Source organism: Merops nubicus, unplaced genomic scaffold (genome assembly GCF_000691845.1).
Source record: "Merops nubicus isolate BGI_N331 unplaced genomic scaffold, ASM69184v1 scaffold21967, whole genome shotgun sequence".
NCBI lineage: Eukaryota > Metazoa > Chordata > Aves > Coraciiformes > Meropidae > Merops > Merops nubicus.
The window spans coordinates 16,730-38,345 of NW_008621272.1; the positions used below are offsets into that span (position 1 = coordinate 16,730).

The 21,616-nt window shown below is 37.0% G+C and overlaps 1 protein-coding gene across 5 annotated transcripts in view; it reads left to right on the top strand.

The window, feature by feature from the left end:
• The first annotated feature begins 2,710 nt into the window (after nucleotides 1-2,710).
• EZH2 (enhancer of zeste 2 polycomb repressive complex 2 subunit) overlaps nucleotides 2,711-21,616 on the top strand; it is a 28,894-nt gene continuing 9,988 nt past the window's right edge. For 2 of the 5 annotated variants that reach the window (XM_008944433.1, XM_008944435.1), the window contains exons 1-11: nucleotides 2,711-2,829; nucleotides 3,356-3,457; nucleotides 6,330-6,446; nucleotides 7,571-7,691; nucleotides 9,911-10,054; nucleotides 10,616-10,718; nucleotides 11,312-11,475; nucleotides 17,860-17,951; nucleotides 18,783-19,023; nucleotides 19,401-19,570; nucleotides 19,946-20,040. In XM_008944433.1, the coding sequence (XP_008942681.1) occupies nucleotides 2,713-2,829; nucleotides 3,356-3,457; nucleotides 6,330-6,446; nucleotides 7,571-7,691; nucleotides 9,911-10,054; nucleotides 10,616-10,718; nucleotides 11,312-11,475; nucleotides 17,860-17,951; nucleotides 18,783-19,023; nucleotides 19,401-19,570; nucleotides 19,946-20,040 (1,466 nt within the window). In that variant the 5' untranslated portion in view covers nucleotides 2,711-2,712. Of the gene's footprint in view, nucleotides 2,830-3,355; nucleotides 3,485-6,329; nucleotides 6,447-7,570; nucleotides 7,692-9,910; nucleotides 10,055-10,615; nucleotides 10,719-11,311; nucleotides 11,491-17,859; nucleotides 17,952-18,782; nucleotides 19,024-19,400; nucleotides 19,571-19,945; nucleotides 20,041-21,616 lie in introns of all 5 variants that reach the window. The other 3 variants (XM_008944431.1, XM_008944432.1, XM_008944434.1) reach the window with 3 other exon arrangements.

Sequence of the window (21,616 nt, forward strand, 5' to 3'; positions counted from 1 at the left end):
CCGTGGCATTTGGCTATAGTCCTAATATGAAAACGAAGGACCAGTTGCACTGTGAGAATTAACTCTGTCTGCTATGAACATGCACTTCACTCCCTGTTCCTTGCCTTGTTTCTTTTTCCCCATACTTTCTTCTGAGATTAGGGACAGAAAAGCAATGGCACAGTAGATGTCTTAAGAATGCTGTAATTCTACGCTGGTGACATTCAGCTGCCCAGAAACATACAAATATGATTCACTTGGTTTGAAAAGCTTCTGCTGAAAATAAGGGTTCATTAATAGGTTTTCAGGGATTTTCAAAGTTAATATTTTACAAACATGCATTCTGGACACTGCTTTTTTCCTTAACTATAATTTTTCTGTAACCTGTCTTAAGTCCTTGTTTGTGAGGTCTTCTGGAGGGTGTATTTCAGGGAATTATGATGTTTTTTTGTTTGTTTTGTTGTTGTTTTTAATATAATTATGACTTCCATATAGATCTGCTTTTGATGAGCTGAGCTTATCTGGCAATTCCATTTTAGTGGAGAAAGCTTTTTATTTTTTTTTTTTTTTTTAGCCTGAGTCATTTGTTATTCTCCAGGAAACTAGAATAAGGGTTGTGGTGCATGCAGTATTAGAGGAAGTAAACATGCCTATGGTTTGTTTTTTATAGGATATGCTACTTCAGTATTGTCAGCTGAGCTTTCGTTCATCTATTGCATTCATTGGTACTTTTTCCATGTCTTTTGGCTGAACCATAACTGAAATGATTTGATGTTCTGTATTACTTACAAATTGAGATTCTGTCTTTCTGTTATTTAATGATACTTATTCTATGTCTAATTTATTATTTACAGTTAATTGGACTTTTTTCATCTTTTTGCTTTGCTTACTTTAGCATATAATACAATGCATTTTCTGTACTTGTGATGCTTTTATACTCTAGTCAATATTGCAGTGCACTTTGAATCGCTGATTGTCCTTATCATGCTCTAACATGAGTGGACAAGGATTTCTTTTTATAATTCCTTCATTTTTTAAATCTCTCTCTCTAGCAGCAACTGCTGGTGTGGTAAATGAGATACAGGTGGATTCTACTCGCTGCCATGAGGAATGGCAGCAGAGCAATTGTGTTTGGCCCTTTGCTCTCCAGTACCCTCCCACTGCTGGTCCCTGTCCTCCCTCTGTGGCTAGTCAGGTGCTCTGGGTCTTATGTGAAACTTATTTATATGCTTTGCCTTTTTTCCTCAAAGGATACCTAGTGTGATTTGGGTTGGTGTTCTGCTGTTTGTTGGTTCACTTTCGTTCTAAATCTAAAACCCCAACGGTTTTTCTTAGAAAACAATATAATGTCTTGCATAAAAATGTGTCAGGCTGTCATAGACTGTTACCTCCTGTTTAATGTAAGTGTGTTCGGTGTAAATGAAGGCGTAGCACTGAGAGTAAGCAGATTGTGTTGATTCCCCCTCACCCCACGATCATCATAGAGTCTCATAAAAGTCCTATAAACTGAAATCTGACCTGTACAAAACTTGTGTAAATGGAGCTCTGCATACAACAGCAAAGAGCTTTCAATACCTGGGGTAAAGCTGTGCTCAGGACTGTCACAGGAGCTGCAGTGTGGGCAGAGAAGATGGCACTGGGCGTTCCACTCCAGTCTGAAGACGACACCTCTGTTCATGTATACCTACCAAGATAATTAGAAGGGCTGAAAATGTTTCTGCTCAAATTGATTATGCTTGGCTGAGAATGTATTAACCTTGGGCACCTGGACATTTCATCCTTTCAGTCCACGATGGCTCTTGTGAGTGGTATTTGAGCCACTCAGTGAAATACTGTAGGTTGTTACAGCACAGCCTTTGAGAGGAAGCCAGCCTTCAGAGTAACGGTTTTGTTTCAGGATGCTGTCAAAATAGTCATTGCCAGCATAATCGCAGCATGCGCTCCTCGGTTTTGAAAAATTGAGCAGAGTGGCATATTCTGGCAAAGAATTTGGCTTATAAAGTAAAAATACAACTTAGCTGCCAAGAGCCCTGTAACATAAAAATGGTGCACTTGGTACTAGGAGAGTGATCAGCAAAGGTAGAATCAGTGCCTTGTTTGCAGTCAGCAGCACAGTTGGGAGTTTTGTAGAAATCTTGAGAAAAGAGCATGGTGTCTTATTTTGGCTGTTTAAAAACTCTTTATCTGAATTTCTAGAACTTTTCGAGTTGCTGGGTAGGAAGACTTTACTTGAGGTAGCTTTCTGCACTTGAAATCAACTCCAGAAGTCTGTTATAGAAGGTGGTATTTTACCAAAGAGGACCACTCCTGTGAGGAGGGAAGGGTTTGTCTGTCGTGACCATAGCTGTCTGGAAGTGAATTGGCAAGAGTGCTTGCACGGATTCCAGTGTGTGTCTTTATAGTGGTAATTTTGATCTGTTCCACTTCACCATTTAAAATCCATTAGGTATCTTTCTGTATAGAGGCATTAGAAGTGCTTAAGGCAATTGTGAATGGTTCCACTGATTTATAATTAAAATGACTTTTTTTCTGGTGTCTATCACTTAAGTATGTTTTGAATTTTTTTTTGTTGTGGGATTGGGATGATATTGCAAGTGTCTGCTTTAAAGGAATTATATGTGAGAGGTATTAGAGAAATGTCTCTATCCTACTTAATTTTTTTCTAGCTTCCTCTATAAGCAGTGGTCTCAGATTTGTTAATATAAACATGACATTTTCTCTTGTAGGATAATCATGGGTCAAACAGGAAAAAAATCTGAGAAGGGACCAATTTGTTGGCGAAAACGTGTGAAATCAGAATATATGAGACTGAGACAGCTCAAGAGGTTCCGACGTGCGGATGAAGTAAAGGTCGGTCATTTTTTTTTTTTTTTTGTTCTGTTGCTTAAAAAAAATGGTACACAAGTCCATTTTCTTCTGAAGTGTGAATTAATCTGCAGTTAACACATGCAATAACAATTTCATTAACATGCTGAAATTTTGGCTTAACTCTGTGGTCTTATAAACAGGTATGATACATTTGTGTGTAAATGAATCAGCCATGTTAAGTATTGGAAGAGACTGTGGAGAGCAAGTGTGGCACCTTCTGCCACATACTCTAATTCCATTTAAAATTTAATTTCATGCTAAACTTGTGAGTCTCTAAATATGAGAATATGATTTGAGTCAAAGAAAGGTATCATGACCCTCATGATATTGACCCTCAGTGACATTTAAACAAAATCTGGATGATTGAGTTTTGAGCACTTTTTTTTTTTTTAACTTGTCTGGTTTTGTTTATTGGTTTTGGTAAAAGCTATGATGCTTTAAGATGCTAGCAGGTGAATTTAGAGTCTTTGATTTATTTGTAATGCTTACAACTGTGATTGATTTTTAGAGTATGTTTAATTCTAATCGTCAGAAGATCCTGGAAAGAACTGAGATCTTAAATCAAGAATGGAAACAACGTCGGATACAGCCTGTTCACATCATGACTTCTGTGAGCTCATTGCGCGGGACCAGGGAGGTTGGTTAACATGTGTTGTGGTAATTCTGCTTACAAGGTTGTTAGCACGTTTGTTTTATTACTGCAAAGTTGACTGTTTTTTTTCCAGCATGATGTGATTTGGCAGCTAAATATTTTTTTGTATGAGTCTCTTAAAGAATTTACTTTGATCGTATGACTTCTGGAAAGCAATAAATACATAGCAGGCTACCTAACGATGAATGACACACAAAAGCAAGGCTTGTTTATGTCTGATAATACTTGGATCATACCTCAGCATCCTTTAATCAAACTGTTTTGTTTTGCCGATATTGGGAGTCTTATCTTGCTCCTGTTGGAGTTGACCCACAGTGGTACAAATGAGTAGTTACTTTGGTTCTTACCGAGTTAAAGCATGTGAAAGCTGTCAACATAGTGACTTGACAAAGTTGTCTTTGTATTAATTAGTCATTTAACCATAGAGGTTCTGAAAGGAGTTAGTTGAGTCAATGTACTGTTGTGTTGCAGAAGCACACGGGACGCTAAATTTGTGAAAAACACTTTCATGATTGTGATGCAGTTTGAGCACCTAAACTGGCTTCATGTTGGCTGTCAAACACTAATTTAAGCCTACTGCAACTTTATGTATTCAGCCCAAGTTAATTTCTCTTCATTCTCACTTGCTCTTTAGACACTTCTCCAAACTTCTCAAGCCGTTTTGAAGATGTTTCATGAGAATAATCTGAAAAGCTAACTCTTTTCAGAAGGATGAGGATGAAAAGACTATTGTGAATAGGTTAAAAGATCCAAACCAAACCACACCAAATTATCTTTGAGGAAATCAGTGAGATTTTAGTTTTTCATACATTTTAGTGGGGAACTAGGAGTATGTGTGTCACGGGTGTGTTTGTGCGTGTTTTGTGCAGACAGGCAAGGAACTGCCTGAGTGTTTTCTTTTAAACATGATAAAATATGTCATTACTCATGTATTGCTCTATACCTGTAACACTGTAGAATCAGAACTTTTGATAATAACAGACAGGGGTACACATTCAGTTTTCACTTTTATTAGTAAAAGATTTTTTTTTTTAGCTTAGTTCACTGTTGCTTTATGTTATTTTCCTGCCTGAATTGATTTCCTGCCTAAACTGATAGAGCACACTAATTACTAAATTCAAATCCAGTCTCTCATGAATCAGAGCTCTAATGCTTGATTTAAGATTGCCATAATTTATAAGGACAGAATCAAGACAAACTGTGAGGGTTCTAAAAGATTACCTTAAATATTTTTTTCTTAATATGCTGAATTTCTTCAGAGTTGCACAGGACACTGACTAAAGTTCAGTGACCTGATGAGATTTTCAGAGATCCTTCGTGTGTTTAGTGAGGACTGCAGGGAGTCATGGGTGACACAGGTTTTGTGCAGTGGCTGGTTGACTCAGCATCAACCAGAAACCATAACATGTCCTGTGCTAGCCTAATAAATGTTACACTGAGTTCCATTCCAAAACAACAGGGCAACATAACTGAGACTTCGTAGTAACACTTTAAATCATCTTGACATATCTCATTTGTCAGCCTGAGTCTTCTAGTTCCAAAGATAAAAGTAATTATTCTTTTAGGTTTGTATTTTTCTTTAAAAATACATGAAAAATGTGCTAGTTGGCTGCTAGCTAGAAAATTAAACATGAACCTGAAATGAGAATAAAGCACTAGCATTAGGACAGTGTCTTGAGTACTGATATACACAGCAGAAATCTAATTTAATTTTCTGCAAATTAAAAAGAAAATAAAAGTGGCTTGTGTCACTCTCTGCTGGGGTACTGTCTCTGTATACTGTTTGTTACATTACTTTGTGTATTTCTTTAGAAATGTGAAGCTCTGTTCATCTTTCCCTTCTGGAAAGGAGAAAGATCTTTTGTCTCCACTTCCTTTTTTCCTTTCAGGTAGCTATGATAGCTGTTCTAAACTTTGTTGTAACCTACCTCCAAATCCTCTTTGTTGTACTTTCCCTAGCTTTGTATGTTGCTGTCTGCCTTTGTCCCTAACTTCTTTTTTTCCACAGAGTTCTTCATACTGCTGTCCAAGTACTTGAGAAATGTTGATCTGTGTTCATTAACTGTTGAATAGATGCAAGAATAACCCAGAAGTTGTCTGTAGTTCTATGGCATGTTTATTTTTTGGAGGCTAAACCTCTGAAGCTGAAAAAAAAAAAAAACCAGAAAGTCCTTTAGCTGAAAAACTCATTGGCATGTCCAGAGTTGCATATGAAGAGTTAATTTTTATTTTTCTGTTGTAAGCAGTGATCGTAATCAAAGTCTTGAGGATAGGATAAAGATAAACAGACAGTAAAGGGGAAACAGGGCAGGAATTAAGAAAACATATGGAGGATTTATTTACATAAGATGTCTTGCTGGCATTAAAGTAATTTTTTTTTTTTTTTTTACACATAAATAATACATGATTTCTGCAGTGTATTGATCTAAAGCCAGGGGAATTCAATTGCCTCTCTCTTTGGCTTGAGTAAATACTCGAACATCAGTGTAACAGCAACAGGTTCTATATCTGTTCTGAGATAACAAACATGATTTGTATTGTTGGTTGAATAGTCTGACTAAAACACTATAACAGCCACTTACTATTAAGTGGAAAAAAACAATATGATCTACTAGCAGAGACAGTGACATAGAAATAATCCTTATGTCTGTTTTTCCTCCTAAATCTATTCTTATTATGCCCTAAAAATCTGATGCATTTTTCAATGGCTGTTATGGCTAATTTTAACAAACACTTTGAATTTTGTACATTATAGAATGCTATTCTGTGACTTTTTCTCTTTTTGCTTCTGATACTACTGTGTAAGTGTAACTTCAGCCTCTTATTTCAGTGTTCCGTTACCAGCGACATAGATTTTCCAAAACAAGTCATCCCACTGAAGACTCTCAATGCTGTTGCTTCTGTGCCTATAATGTATTCTTGGTCCCCCCTTCAACAGAATTTTATGGTAAGTTTAAAAAAGTGCTGGGAGGAGAAATATATGGAAAAAAGGGAGGAGTTAATTTTAGAAATAAACAGAAATCTGTTGCCAGTCATCCTCCCTGTCTTTTTAGTATTGGTAATAAGGCAGTTATAATCATGCTCCCTCAAATAAAATAAAAAAGTAACAGACTGCAAACTAAAGCTCTGTCTTCAATGAACCTAAATATCTCTAAAACCTTGATGTAAAGAGACCCTAAGTTTAGTTTATTCAGGTGACCAGTTGTCTTGTATGGCATTTAACAAATGTAGATTTATTTGAAAACATGTAGTTAGTGTAATGATAAATGTTTTCTGAGAGATATGAATGTCTTTAAGACAATTGATCAATGTACCTGTAGCAGAATAGTATTTATGGAATAAAGAGAACTTAATCCTGAAATAGTGTCCCCACATAATGGTCATTCTTACATAGCAACTTAATACAACCTTTCCTTTTTGCTGGCATCACTATATGCAAAGTCGTCAGCTCATTTTGTATATGATCACCTTTGCTGACTGGCTATTATGATAACAATTCTAGCAAAGTGATTTAAATAACCAGTTTTATCAGTATACATCCAGAGTTCTTCCACACATTTTTCCACTTGCATTCAATTTATTAGTGTTTGGGTATTTCGCACTGCTACAGAATCATGATCAGTAGGAAAGTTTACAGTTTTTTAACAATAAAAGGTAATTCTGTAGTATTGGAAGACACATTTTTGTTTTTATCTCTTGACAAAACAACGAAGGGGATGGTTTCCAGTGCACACCACTGTGGAAGGGGAACCAAGGGAGGGAGGATGAACATAGCACATGCAAGCTGCCCCATAGGTGGCTTACTGTGTTTCTGTGGTAGAAGCTTTGGGAACACCCTGCTAACCTTCATCTTAGGAGCTCTAGTGTTGGTATTTTGAGGCAGACACCATTAGTGCAAAAAATAATTGAACAAGGATGAGGGTTACCTAGTTAATTGTGAATGTGCTAAAGCAGTGAAGCCAGTTAGCTAACTCTGATAGCTGGACACTTGTAGATTGTGGAGATAGCAATGGCAAAGTGGTCAATTGAAAACACAATTTAAAATTATTTGATTGTAACTACTGTTACTAGGTAGAGGATGAAACTGTTTTACATAACATTCCATATATGGGAGATGAAGTGCTTGACCAGGATGGTACCTTTATTGAAGAACTGATCAAGAACTATGATGGGAAAGTGCATGGAGACAGAGGTGAGCCCAAACACTCAGGTATACTAATCACTTCTTCCTACATAAATAATTGTTGTCAGTGTTGCTTGTTAAGCCTGATGTGTGTGTGTTACAGTAGGATCTCTAGAATCCCCACATTGTGTGAGCACTGGGTATAACAGACTTCCTTATTTAAATAAATTGCTTTGTGTTTTCAGTAGGTTGCACAATGTTAAAGTAGTAGTATGGAGAAATTAAACATATGATGTGAACTTCTTTCCTAGATCATACAGTGACTTATCATAATGCCTAGGTGCAACTTGGAGAAGTTCCTGGTCTTCAGTGTTATACTCAGAGCTTTGGAATATAATAGTGTCATGTCCTTGTGTGTGTCCTGCCTAGCAGAAAGTGACAGGAGCATTCAAAGCTCTGATAATGACAGCCCTTGGAAATGTGATTTGATAGAATAGCCTCTTGTGGGTTAGTTTCTGTTATATTTTATTTTCCTTTAAGGGAATTATTAGCTATTTAAAAACTTCCTTTCTGTAAGTCAGCTTATAGAACAAAGTTGTGTCCTCCTGTTGGCACACACTATATATGGATTCTTAGGTCTATTATATCTCTTATTTGTGGGAGCTGGACTATATGTTATGCCATCTGTCAGTTAGTTTGCTAAAGTCTCAGTGAAGTATCAACCTTTCACTTGCTCTGTGTGCCTACTGAGAGCTGGTTTATACAAACCTGAACTTTACAAGTGTAAAGGTTTCTCTGGCTGCTCTGCTTCCACCTTCACAGAAACATTACCCACCCTTCCTCCAAATGGGGAATCATTTCTAAAATGGATTATATTCCTGTTAATGCTGGAGTGGCTGAGAAAGAGAACTCCGTTTTTGAGTATATCGTGTGCCACTCATGAAGGTTAAACCTGCAATTCAATAAGAAATACTACCCAGTTGTACACCAGTCTTGTTAATGGCCTCAGGATAGCTGCTGCCTTTGTTTCATGAGGTTTTGCTTTTGCATATTGTTACAGATGCATTGATTGCTGACATCCTTGTTAGAGAGCTGTTTATGTCAGAATGGTGACATGACTAGTAAATGTCTTCTATTATTTATTTAATTTATTATTAAATGAGTCTAGCTTTAAAATTGTTTCACCATCTTGAGTCCCAGGTGTATGAGTATTACAGTTATTATGGATCCTTCAAAACTGTGCATTGAAGTAAAAAGACAGATTTTTTTTAGTCTCACAATAACTAATACTTTTGTGTGATTGTAATTAAATGTAAATGCTGTGGGAATCTGTAATCCAGAGGTGTTCCCATGTAGGAGCCAGAATTGTAAACTATCTCTGTAACTGCACTTTTGGGAGACAAATTCATACGAACCTGTGTGGGTATATTAAAAAAGTTCTATTATTTAAATTATCCAAATGAAGGTACCTGTTTGTTTTCATTGTCTACATAGGAATAAAACTATTGGCTTCTTTCAAGTTATAGCTGGACATCCAAGCCTGGTGCAGGTTAAGAAGGCTGGTGATAAGCACTGCAGTTCCCACACAGTTCACAGTTGTTATCTTCTGAAAAATAACAGCAGTCTGTCAACACTAACTATGATTTACTTCTCTGCAGAAATGCCTTATCTGTGCTGCCCTCTGAATTTCACAGCAGAATATAAGCTAATAAGCAGATATACACAGCATTGTATCTGTCATTTTTACCTTGAATTTTTTATATATAACTATTAATTTTCATCACCTTGCCAGTTGGGTCAGTAGTGGGGAAATGGATGCTATGGAACTACCAACCAAAAATCTATCTGGAGCTTGTCTAGATGTCCAAGGATAGCATCACAGATTGATTACATGCATTTCCAGGCTGTCTTACCCCAACCATGCAGGAATTGGGATTCTGGCATAAAATATCTTAAATAGTTTAACTAGTAAATAATTCTTCTAACTTCCAAGAAAGAGAGATTTATTTATGTCTACTGGGATAAAGCACAAGGAGTCAGGAAAGGAAAAATTTCAACAAGTTTCCTTCTCCCCTTCCCAGTTGTCAGTCTAAGAAATAAATACTGAGCATTTTTAACTCTTCTCCATTCATACATTGAAACTAAGGGAAAAATACAAAAATAGTTTTCTATAAATTACAGCAGCTGCTATAATTTAATTTGGGTGTAATTTAACTTGGGGTGACTAAAAATACTGCATATATGTACCTTGTGCTTTTCTGTTCACTCTGAATTTTGCTGAATTTCAGAATGTGGATTTATCAATGATGAAATATTTGTTGAGCTGGTCAATGCACTTGGTCAATATAGTGATGATGAAGATGATGATGATGGAGATGATAATCCTGATGAAAGAGATGATAAGCAAAAAGATCGGGAAGGTAACAGGATGGGTACGTCTGTCTGCAGACTTTAGAAATTAAAACCAAAAAAAACCATTTTTCTCTAATCACTTGATACATTTGTTCGAACCCTTCTCCTTGATAGTTTTCAGGTATAAAGTAGCATAACTTTCTTAATTTCCTTTGCTGTCTAGTTCAAGAGTTGTACAAAGAATACTACAAATGGTGATTTTGCCAGTTTTTATCTGCATAATGAGACACTCAAATGCACCAAAAATCAGTTGGCTATCTAATGAATGCTTTGGTGCTTCTCAGAAAATGAAATATCATTATTCTAATGTAGGCAGAGTACTGAATTGCCATCTCCATCTGCTGGTGAAACAAGGATTTCTCCACATTTTATTAGTAGAATTTTTCCAGCAGGAAAGATCACTCAATGCAGTTTAAGTTGTCTGCAAATTAGAAATAAGACTTTTGTTTCTTCTTTTTTTTTTTTCTTTTTTTTTAGGATTTTGCCAAAGTCCCTTTTCTCTGAACACCTCCTTTAAGTAGCAAAGGAGCAGAAATATAACTTCTGTTGTTTGTTTTTCAAATTTTTTACTTCTTTGACAGAGAAAGAAAGCCAGCCACCACGGAGGTTTCCTTCTGACAAGATATTTGAAGCCATTTCCTCAATGTTTCCAGACAAGGGTACAGCAGAAGAATTGAAAGAGAAGTAAGAAAGTATTTCTTGGTATATGGAACAAACTAAAAAAACCTTGTTTTATGAAACAAAGATTCCTTGATTTTGTTAAATGTGTCTTTATTAGGAATGGTCTTCCTTGCAGCTAGGTTCTGTGGCAGTTTGTCACTTCTGCAAGTGATACTTGAAGGGAGTTGGCTGTTCCCACCAAGTCAGACAATACAGAGGCGTTTATTAGGCTTTCTTTCAAACTATTGTAAAATGGGTGCTTGCATGTGTTTAATAATCTGTGTTATTTTTTTTTAAGAGGCAAAACAAAAGTTTGTTTAAAAAAAAGTCTCCTTTTTGGAGTTAGTGAGTGATAGTGAGTAATATATACGAGGAGATGACAGTCTAGAAAACAAATGGATTCTTTCATAACAAATTTTATTTTTGTATTAATGAGTGTGGAATTAATAATGTCACATCATTGACAGAGTGGCCTTTCTAGCAGCCACAGGTTTCTTATTTTTTTTTAAAATTTGTCACTGAATTTTTGTGAATTTGTTACTGTTTCCAGTGATACTGGAAAAAAAGATTATTTAAATTATTATTATTACACTGAATAAATATTTCTTTCTTTTAAGATACAAAGAACTCACTGAGCAGCAGCTTCCTGGAGCTCTTCCTCCTGAATGCACACCAAACATAGATGGACCAAATGCCAAATCTGTTCAGAGGGAGCAAAGCCTGCACTCTTTTCACACACTCTTCTGTAGACGCTGTTTTAAATATGATTGCTTCTTACATCGTGAGTACAACTATAGTGTGCTTGTATATCTCTTGTTTATTTGTTACAAGTCAGGAGAGTTTAAAAAGTACCATAAGATACCATACAGAATGAAGGAAGGGGAAGGAAAAAATATAAGCAGTAATATTGCTAAAGCTGATGAAACCAACTTGTCCATGTTGACATAATTTTGCCGTGAAAACTATACCTTAAAAAACCGAATGCACTTGTTTGGAGCAGTTTGTGACCCTTTTTGTATGTAGGTGTTCATACAGAATTTCTGTAACATTACTTCTCTTTTCATATTCTTCAAGAAAACCACATTGTTTTTCTTTACACTTTCTCAGTTTGTGCATGGAGAATGAAGTCTATTTCTCCATAAAAATACCTGGTTATTCGTCAGACTTGCTTCATTTTCCAACAGGGAGAATGAATATCCATGAACGGTTTTATCTATTGTTTTCTCAGGTTACTTTCTAGCCACTTTGCTTGTACCTGATGATTTGAAGAATTTTCCAGACAGTTAAGTTTTGGAAATTGTGATATCTCTTCCACTGAATTGCTGTCGTGTTGCCCCATTCCTTTGGGGAAAGGATTAAACAAGAGCCTTAACAATGATGTTAGTTTGAATTTGCAAAGTGTGAATAGTAAGAGGGATTCTGAAGTGCTTCTTGACAATTCTTTCTCTGAGAATGGAGTCAAATGGGAATCTAACAGTCAAATATGAAGTGGTTTCTACTTGTAGTTGAATATTATGATGCCCTCTATTTCAAATTCATTTTCTCTTTTGACTTGTGTTCATTTGCATGTTCTGCTGTGAGTGTGCATGCAGGTTCATTTGGAAATACTTGTGCTTTGTCTGCAGCTCCTCCTCCAGCACACGTGCAATCTGCCTGTATTTGTACATCACCCTGGAGGCACTACACAGTGCTGGTGCTTTTGAGTATCCCTTAGTTGCATTTCAGTTTAAGGAGGAACTGGAGTTGTTCTCAGATGGTGGGGCTTGGGGGAAGCTTTTCCTGTTCCTAGTTTCTTCAGTGTTTGTGGTTTTGGAGTTTGGAATGTTAGTTTCACTTTCTCCTTGCATTCTGTTGCTTGAAAGTACAAAGAAAGCAGCTCTTACTTCTGTATAATGTTTAAGAACAGTAAGTTTCTGGAGGTATAGCTGCTGCATTGTCCAGCCAGCTTCAACATGGCATGTTCTGTGAAGCTATAGGTTTCGTTTAGAGTTGTCTTAGTTGCCTGGATGACTCATTCCAAGAAGAGCTGTGTGCAGCCTTACTTGGCCTGTAGGACAAGGAAGTGAAGCTGTATGTCACCTCTTGGCAAACCCACTCCTCTGGCAGTGGTTTTACGAGTTCTTGACACTCTCAGTAGTCTAGGAGGAAGACTGAATGCCAATCTAGTTTTACTTTTCCAAAGGATTTTGGTTTTTAAGTCAACAAGAAAGCAACGTTGTCCAGACATGGTGAGAACAAACTTTTTCCCATAGTACCCCAGAAGATTTTAGATACTTTGCCAGCAGTGGTTTTAGGCCATTTTTCTCATTAATTTTAAAAATTTGGAGTTTTCCAGTGAAGATACAAAGTCCTCTAAAATACACATATATTTGATTGCTTACATAGTTCATATAGATTTGCCTGCCATAGTAATTTTTTGCAGATTGTTAGAAGTAGAACTGAAAGGATCCACGGACCATGTTTTGATATCTACTACTCTGGGGCACCCGGGCTTACCAGTCCACAGTTTTGAGACACCAACTGTGTGAGACTTCTTTTCTTCTAGTGTTCTGAAGGGCGGGTTCATAGTGTTGTTCATTTTGACATGTTCTTAAGTGCCAGATTCAGCCAATGACAAAGTCCAGAGTCATGTCACTGAGAGGCTGAAGGACCTCAGTTCTCACCCATCCTTTGAGCCAGAGGCGTTGTGCCCCCTTTCTCTGTGCTCCTAATCTTCAGATGGAAGATCAGGTGTTTGTGCTGAAAGATTTCTTAAGTTCTTGTTGCTGGTGATTTTTTCGCCAAGTCCCTGAAATAAGTCAGTATTCTTTCCAAAGTGGTGTATTTCCAAGGCTTCATTTTAAACCATGCCTTGTACTTAAAAAGGCCCAGACTTTGTCACTTTTTGAGGTTTTCAGGGCCATAGAAAGGAGGAAGAATAACGCTTCCACCCTGGAAGCACTCAAGATGTAGTCTGTGTCAAGCAGGAGTGTGAAATCACTGATTATGATAATGCTTTGCATGACAGGTTATGCAGCACCATGCATTGTCACTGATAAAAATATATTTGGTACTTGATCATTGCAAAGAGATCTTTTGAAGTTTGATTTACACACTTGCACTGTAGCCTCCAGACTTGACACTGAATGATGCTTTAGTCACCATTCCCTGAAGACATACCCACATCCCACCTCTACAGTGGCTGGCCACTGCTTTGGATGCATTGCTCCCTTCTGCTTTTGGCTGTAGTAACACCAAAGAAAAAGGATTATTTTCTGTCTCCGTGTCTTTCTGTATAGAGCTAGGAATTTACCTGTTAAATAGAGAGTCAGTTGTATGACCGCTTTGCTTTCTGGGAAATTTTGGGACTGTTGGTCAAAATCCACTGGTTTCATTGCTGAGAATAAGTAGCTCATCAAAAAAAGGCTACTCTGGTTATTGGAAGGCTGCACGAGCAGTTTTCAGTGTCTCTGCAAGAATTTAATTTTTTTAAAAGTTGGTAACATTTCTAGAAGCACCCTAATCAGTTGTCCCTGTGTTCTACTTCATGCATTTGCCAAGCTCTACAGGACGATGTGCTGGTTTCTGCAGATGACATTTTTGATTAACTACTTTGGTAACATGGTGGGCTACAGTGATCAGAGTTCTACTTTGAAAGGTGCAGATCTCTGGAGAAGGCATAGAGATCAAAAAAACCCCAGGAATTCTGTTAGGTCTGCCTTTGATTTTCATAGTTTTCCCTCTTAGATTCCATTTTTTTTTAAGCCTTAGCCTTACTCCGTTAGCCTTACTTTATGGAGTTTCAGATCTTTGTTCTAGAATATTTGAGTTAAATATTGGAAAAGTTATTAGATTTTTTTTTCTTAAGCATGTCAAGTCCCCTTGACAACCTGGCAATCCCTTTATGTGCAGGTGATGACATTACTGAAAAAACTTGTGTACCGACTTCATTTGCTGACAGCAAGGAATTATGGCTAAATGTCTGGACTAACAAAGAATTTAGAAGAAGGAAAATTATCAGGTAGGGAGAATTTCCCAAATAGCTCGACTGTGAAGCAAATGTACATTTCAGGCTAAACTGTTGCCTGTGTACTTTCACATCATGAAAAACAGACTGGAGAGAGTTGAGAATTGAGGCCATTAGGGATGAGACAGGTAATAAATCTCCAAGACAGAAAACATGCTCAGGGAAGCAGTTTTAGAATGACTTTCTTAAGGAAATTCTCAAAGAAATATGAAGCGGAGTTATACAGGGAATTCTGCAAAGTCTTCTTTGGTTTTTGAAATTAAATTTCTACTGATATTTGCAAGATTCATAACACAGGTATACAAACAGTTCTGTTCTTGTTCTGAGTCCTTTCTTTGTAATAAGTCTTCCCAAAAAATACCTTGCAATAACAGTGGTAGATTCTGACTGTAGCTGTCAGTATTATACTGTGCTGGGTGTTTGGAATAGTGGAATACAAGATATGATTGTAATATTAAATGTCAGATACAGCCTATTCTTGAAGTCTCCGTTGTTTAAAAAGTCAGGCGATTCGCTTTACTGTGTTACAAACTAAACATTTCTTCATTGCCTAAAGGAAAACCATTTTTTAAAAAAAACTAACACTCATTTTCAGACCTGGCACAAATGAACTTGTGAGAGAAATGTTTACATCTGCAAGTGACATGTAAAACGAATAGTTTGGATTTCTGCACATTGCAGCAGGGGCTTCAATGGATCATGGCTGGCAAATATTTTACTGTTTTATTTTTGCGTTGTTGGAAAATTATTTGCCTTGTGGTATGAAGTGAAGATAAAACAATTCTGTGGAGAAAAAAAAGGCAACTCTGAATGAGTGAAATGATATACTGTGCAGATTCAAAGATGCAGTGCTGCAAAATGCAGGGGTTTTTCCCTCCACTTTTGGGTGGGGAGCTCCCATCGTCTCATTGTTTCTTAAAAGCTGGGAAAAGGTGAAATAACTTGGCATTAAATGGCAAGATTTCTTTGTTGTTTAACGTATTTTACCTACAGAATGTGTGAACACTTCAAGGATACGTGAAACATGAGAAGCAACGTACCAGTAAAAGCTTTTAACTGGAATGTGGGGGAAGAGAGTGCAAGAGCAGCGATATGCATAAATTACATTCCTTTACTTGTAAACAATTCTTACACATCTGTATGTCCGTATGTGGGAAACTGAAGCTTTTTTGTGTTTCCAGATTTATACAATGTAAAATATTTATCTGGAGAAAGTGATGCAATATTTGATTGGTGATACTTTTATATTGTTTGTACCGTTTTAAGCAAGCTGTAGAAGAACAGATTGCTTCTCTGAGCTTCCCGTGTGCTGCTGTCATTAATACAGGCATAACATTATAGAATTTATGATTTGATTTCCAGCACACCTTCCCTTGTGGGAGGGGAGCATGGAGTGATGGTTCCAAGACGGAGTGGTTTCATCACAGAAGCTCTCTTAAGAAGTGCTCACCACCACTGGTCACCCTCCCTACTGTTGCCAAAACAAGTGTTTGTGGAGCTACGCTGCAAACCAGATCACTGAAATGAGATTTGCTTTTAAAAACTGTCCGTGAAGACATGTGTGAGCTCTGCCCACATTCTTTAAAAGGGAAGGAACTGCATTTCAGTCTTGAAAGCATAGTGGACTATTATAAAGAGAAACCTCATGCACAATCTAGAAATAAGATGAGTAGAAAAGCCTGTGGTGGTGGCTTATTGAAGGAGAAGGATGTATTTGATGTTTACCGAACAGCCCTTATGGATTAATTATGGGTAAGAGGGGAGGGATTTCTTCTTTCAGTTTGAACATTAGCAGTTTGTATTTGCTGGGTGTTGAAAAACTTTACTGCAAGTTACAGTTGCCTAACTGCAATTGTGGTAAAACTGCAGCATAAGTGCTTTTACAGTGCTTGGGAATCGTGCATTTTCAAACTGTGTCTTTTAGGCCATTGTGGGGCATTAGAGATCAGACAGCTTGCACTGAGGAGTCTTCCCCCTTTTTTTTTTTTTTTTCCTTAATCCTAAATGCATTCTCCATTTTTGTTCCTTCCAGTTGTGGATGCCATTGTTAGCACATTTAAAGGGAAAAAGTATCTACTGAGGTCGGTAGACAGATATAAAATGAAAGAATTTGTTCCTTGAGCATGCAGGAATTTTTTTTTTTTTTTAAAAGAGAACTGCAGAAAACTAAGGATGGTGTTTCAAAAAGCTCCTAATATAATTTGGGAACATGAGTATGCGTGTTCTATTGAGAACTCTAGCTGCATGTTTTCCAGCCTTCAGTTAAATAAGGGATGTGAAAGAGTTTCCAAAACTTCCAGCAAAGCTGGGAAAGTCAGTCCTTCTGAAAACAGTGTACTGGGAGGCAGGTATTGCGTGGCAGGAGAGCTGGTAGAGACAAGCTCTAGCAAGGTGAAGGGGTAGGAAGCTGCCATCCTGTTATGGAGGTGCTCTTGTTGTGTGTGTAACATACACAGTTCTGCTCCATTCTGAGCCACTGTTTGGCAGCTTTACACAGAGCTGTGCACAGTCTGTCAGAGACAGAGCAGTCGCTCCTTTGCCTGGTGTTGTTTGGTTCCGTAGTGGCTGTGTGATGCAACTTTTTACCCTGCAGCTTGGGATATGGGAGCTGAACTTCTGTCACTTGTCAGCTTAGGTGGAGTGCTGATAAACTAATACAGTAAAAATGTTTGTGTCCTTCTCACTAACAAAAAGGAGAAGTGGGTCCGTTACCTTTCCAAAGTGTGTGGGGCTGGATTTTTTTTTTATGACAAGATAGAAATTGAACACCTGGATCTTACGGGTTGAGATGATCATGCATCAGTAGGAGAAGCCCTGAATGGTCTTGTTTAACATGGTAACAGAAATAAAGTCTGTTCTGTTGAAGGGAGATATAGCAAGTCTTCCTTGATAATTGAAACAAATGTGATTGTCTTCACTGATGTAAACAGGCATTTGCAAAACTTACCCATGTGCTGTCTCTGTGTGTAAGTGGTAAGTCAAGTGTCACTAGATGAGATTTGTTTTGTGGTGGCTTTTTTTTTTTTCCATTTGCTATAATTTTTATTCTGGTTTTAGTAAAGTCTTGGTAAACCATGTGTTCTGTATACTGTTTGAGGTTAGATATTTGATGTATTTTTTTACAGAAAAACTTACAAATGTCATGTTTTGATTCAACAGCATTCCACGCAACTCCTAATACTTACAAACGAAAGAACACAGAAACAGCATTAGATAATAAGCCTTGTGGACTGCACTGTTACCAACATCTGGTAAGACAGTTGCATATGTTAGACTTCATGAAGTGCTAGTGTTAGCTCTGTTGTTGCAAGCTACACTTAGTGTGAAGATATGCTAGATCTGTGATAGTGCATATGCTTGTGGGCCACTTGCAGCCAAGTATGATATCTTCAGTTTGTGAAAAAGAAAAGAGCTAACTCCCAATCATCAAATGAAAATCTGTTTAGGAAAAATTTTTAGCTCTATTAGATGTAGCCTGAGATATTTGTAGGGAAGAAAGATGATTACCTCCTTATTGCAGTATTTGTACTCTTAAGGAACAACAGGATGGAAATGAATAAGGTGAAATCCTTAGTAATGTCATTTCACATCTTCTGCTTCCTCTAAACTTTGAAGTGTAAGAAATTATGTCATTTTCCAATTAAAAACCTTTCCTCTAGAAAACAAATTACCAGTCATTACCTTTTAAAAGACTACAGAATGTGTATTGTTTAAGTGCCATGTGCAAGAAGAGCTCTTGTACTTTGAAGAGTATTCTTGTGGGAAATTATAATTTTCTTCTGTCATTTCTGAAAACAGAAATTTATTAGTGAATTATTTTTCACTTGGCAGCTAAAATGAGATTGGAACTGAAATACTGACATCAGTACTTTGTAAATGTGGGGTTTCTTTTTAATGATGACCTCAAAAGTATTTATGTTCACAGTTACAGTACATTTAACCGGAATTTTTGTTACATGATTAATTTGTAAAAAAAATGCAAAGTTACAGAGTTTGGAAGTAGAACATGTTCTGCCCCAATCCCTGACCACAGATGAAATCACTTGGTTCTTTTACTGAAAATGGCAACGTTTTGTGTTTAGGAAGGTGCAAAGGAGTTTGCAGCTGCCTTGACGGCCGAGCGCATAAAGACACCACCGAAGCGGCCGGGTGGGCGCCGAAGGGGGAGGCTTCCAAACAACACCAGCAGGCCCAGCACGCCTACAATAAATGTATTGGAATCAAAAGACACAGATAGTGATAGAGAAGCTGGAACTGAAACTGGAGGAGAAAACAATGATAAAGAAGAAGAAGAAAAGAAAGATGAAACGTCCAGTTCCTCTGGTAAGGCTGGGCAGTGGTTCTTCATTCAATTAGGGGCAGTGCTTCAGAGGATTAAAAGAACAACAAGTTGAGCTATGCAATCCTAGAAACCAAGTATTTGGAATGTAGGGAACTGAGTGAAAAGACAATGAGTTTAATCAAATAGAATTGTGTACGAAAACTTCCAGATGGTCTCAATTTATGTGTAGAGGTGAGATACTGTAATTTCAATTTATACTGTTGCTTAATTTTTAACTTTTTAAAAAGGTGTGTGAAGTATTGTTTTGTTGTGGCACTTAGATTAGCAAATGGCAAAAAAAAAAGGGATGTTTTTAAGAGCTGTGCAGTGTTTTGGAAACAGTCTTACACTGACCCATACACTCAAATATTTATTACAGAAGCAAATTCTAGGTGTCAAACACCGATAAAGATGAAGCCAAATATTGAGCCTCCAGAGAATGTGGAATGGAGTGGTGCAGAAGCCTCAATGTTTAGAGTTCTTATTGGTACCTACTATGACAACTTTTGTGCAATTGCCAGACTGATTGGGACCAAAACATGCAGGCAGGTAAGAAGGGAAGCTACTTACTAAGGACGATAGTGTTTTACATTTAAGACTGAAGTATAGAAATGCTAGTGTTGATTACAGGAGAAAGATATTTAGTTTTCTTGGTTTTCCCAAGAATGCTATGATCCAAAATTCATGCCACAAATATATAAAAGTTAGCCTTAAAACTGTTTTTAAATTAAATTTACAGGAAGTTTAAATCAGACTATCTGTTCTTAAGTGACAAAATAATCAACTTTAAATGTATTGAAAAGAGACTATGACTGGATATAACCTGTAAGTTGTTGGTTGGAGGAAATCATACTAACTTAGAAAATGAGCAACTTTCTACTAGTGAGAGATTTATCCTGGATGTATTATGGTATCTCTTGTTAGGTGTATGAGTTTAGAGTAAAGGAATCTAGTATTATTGCTCCAGTCCCTGCTGAAGATGTTGATACTCCTCCCAGAAAGAAGAAAAGGAAACACAGGTAAATCTGTTACTAAATAACCTTAGCATAATGATAAATTGGAGATACAGGGGATCAAAGCAGAAAGTATTTTGGAGGAAGTCATGCAACTCTTCTCCTTTTGCTTCCGAAAGCAGAATTTACAGCTGTAAAACAAAATGTTTGGTCACTTGTCTTCTCCTCCCTCTTTTTTTACCCTCTTTAACAGCCAGAATCTTGTTAGCAGATTCTTATAGATTGATTGCTGCAAGTAATCTAAGTCTAGATTAGACATACTCTGTGCAGCTTGCTGTAACACTCAGGATACTGTTATATAATTTTGCTTGCAGCAATAAATATTAAATTTACAAATGTTATAATGGGATTCAATGATGATGTATTTCATAAGTGAAAACTCATGGGGTTTTTTATGATGAAGTGTGTTTCTTTTAAGATTCAGGCAACAAAAAATGTTGTAGCAAACTAGTAGGACTGCCTATTTTTTTCTTAGAGAGATTATTGCTTTGTAGCTCCCCAGTTTGATTATAAACCAGAACTTGAACTAAAGAGCCAGATTAACAAGTGATTTGAAGTGAAGCTGCGATGAAGAACAAATTCAAGCTTTTTGCTGGAGTTGCAAAGGCCACCCGAGACAATCTCTGTTAGAATTGTAAACTTGGTGGCTGCTGTCTGTCAGTGAAATGCATTTTTTTTTTTTTTGAGAATTTTTTGATAAATGTGACTCTGCACTGATTATTTTTGTTCCCAGGGATAAGAATGTAGGAGATAAAAAAACTGACGGAAAATTAGCAAAGAACATTTCTTTTTGCAAGCAATAAGGACACTCTTTGCCATAAAGTTTCCTTTTCCTCCCTTAACTTTCCTTATTTTCTCCCAAGTTTGTTCTTCCAGTTCTTCTGCCATCAATTCTTCTTGCTTCTGTCTTAGCTTGTCTACATATACTTATTATTTCCAGGCTTAGTGAAATTCCTGATACTGGCCCAAAGATACTGCTGAAGTGGAGTAGAATGTTTCTGCTTTGCAGTATAGAGGCAGCCAGTGTGAGCTAGGAAAAGATTCAGAGAGCATCTGGAAGAGGTTTGGTTCTCAGCAAAAGCTATTGATTTAGTGCTCCTAGCACAGTTTGCAAGGTTTGGGGCACTTGGTAGGCGTGGCTGTTTAAATCGGGAGTTACTAGCCATAGTGCAAGTTTGGAATACACAGCTGGGAATTAGTTTGCTTTCAGGTTCACACAAATTTCTACAAAAATGGTGCTGCTATGTCTAGTTGGAAAGAGCAACTAAAAGGCTCAGCTGTATTCTGAAGCTGAAATGGATTCTATCCTTACTAGGTTGGCATTGTTTTGGCAAAGTTTTGAAATGACTTTTTTTGGTTTGATTTTTTTCCAAATAAATAAAAGCACATACCATTGCATGGGGTTTCTTGATGTTGTTCTGTTATTAGTTGCCCAAATAACATCTTTTATGCTAGCAATTTAGTTTTGAAATGCCTTTTAATTCCTTTAACAATCTTTGAAGAAAGGAGATAATTTTTCTTTTTTTAATTTGAGTTTACAGGATGTGTGGCTATCAGGCTGTCTCCATTATTCTGTGTGCAG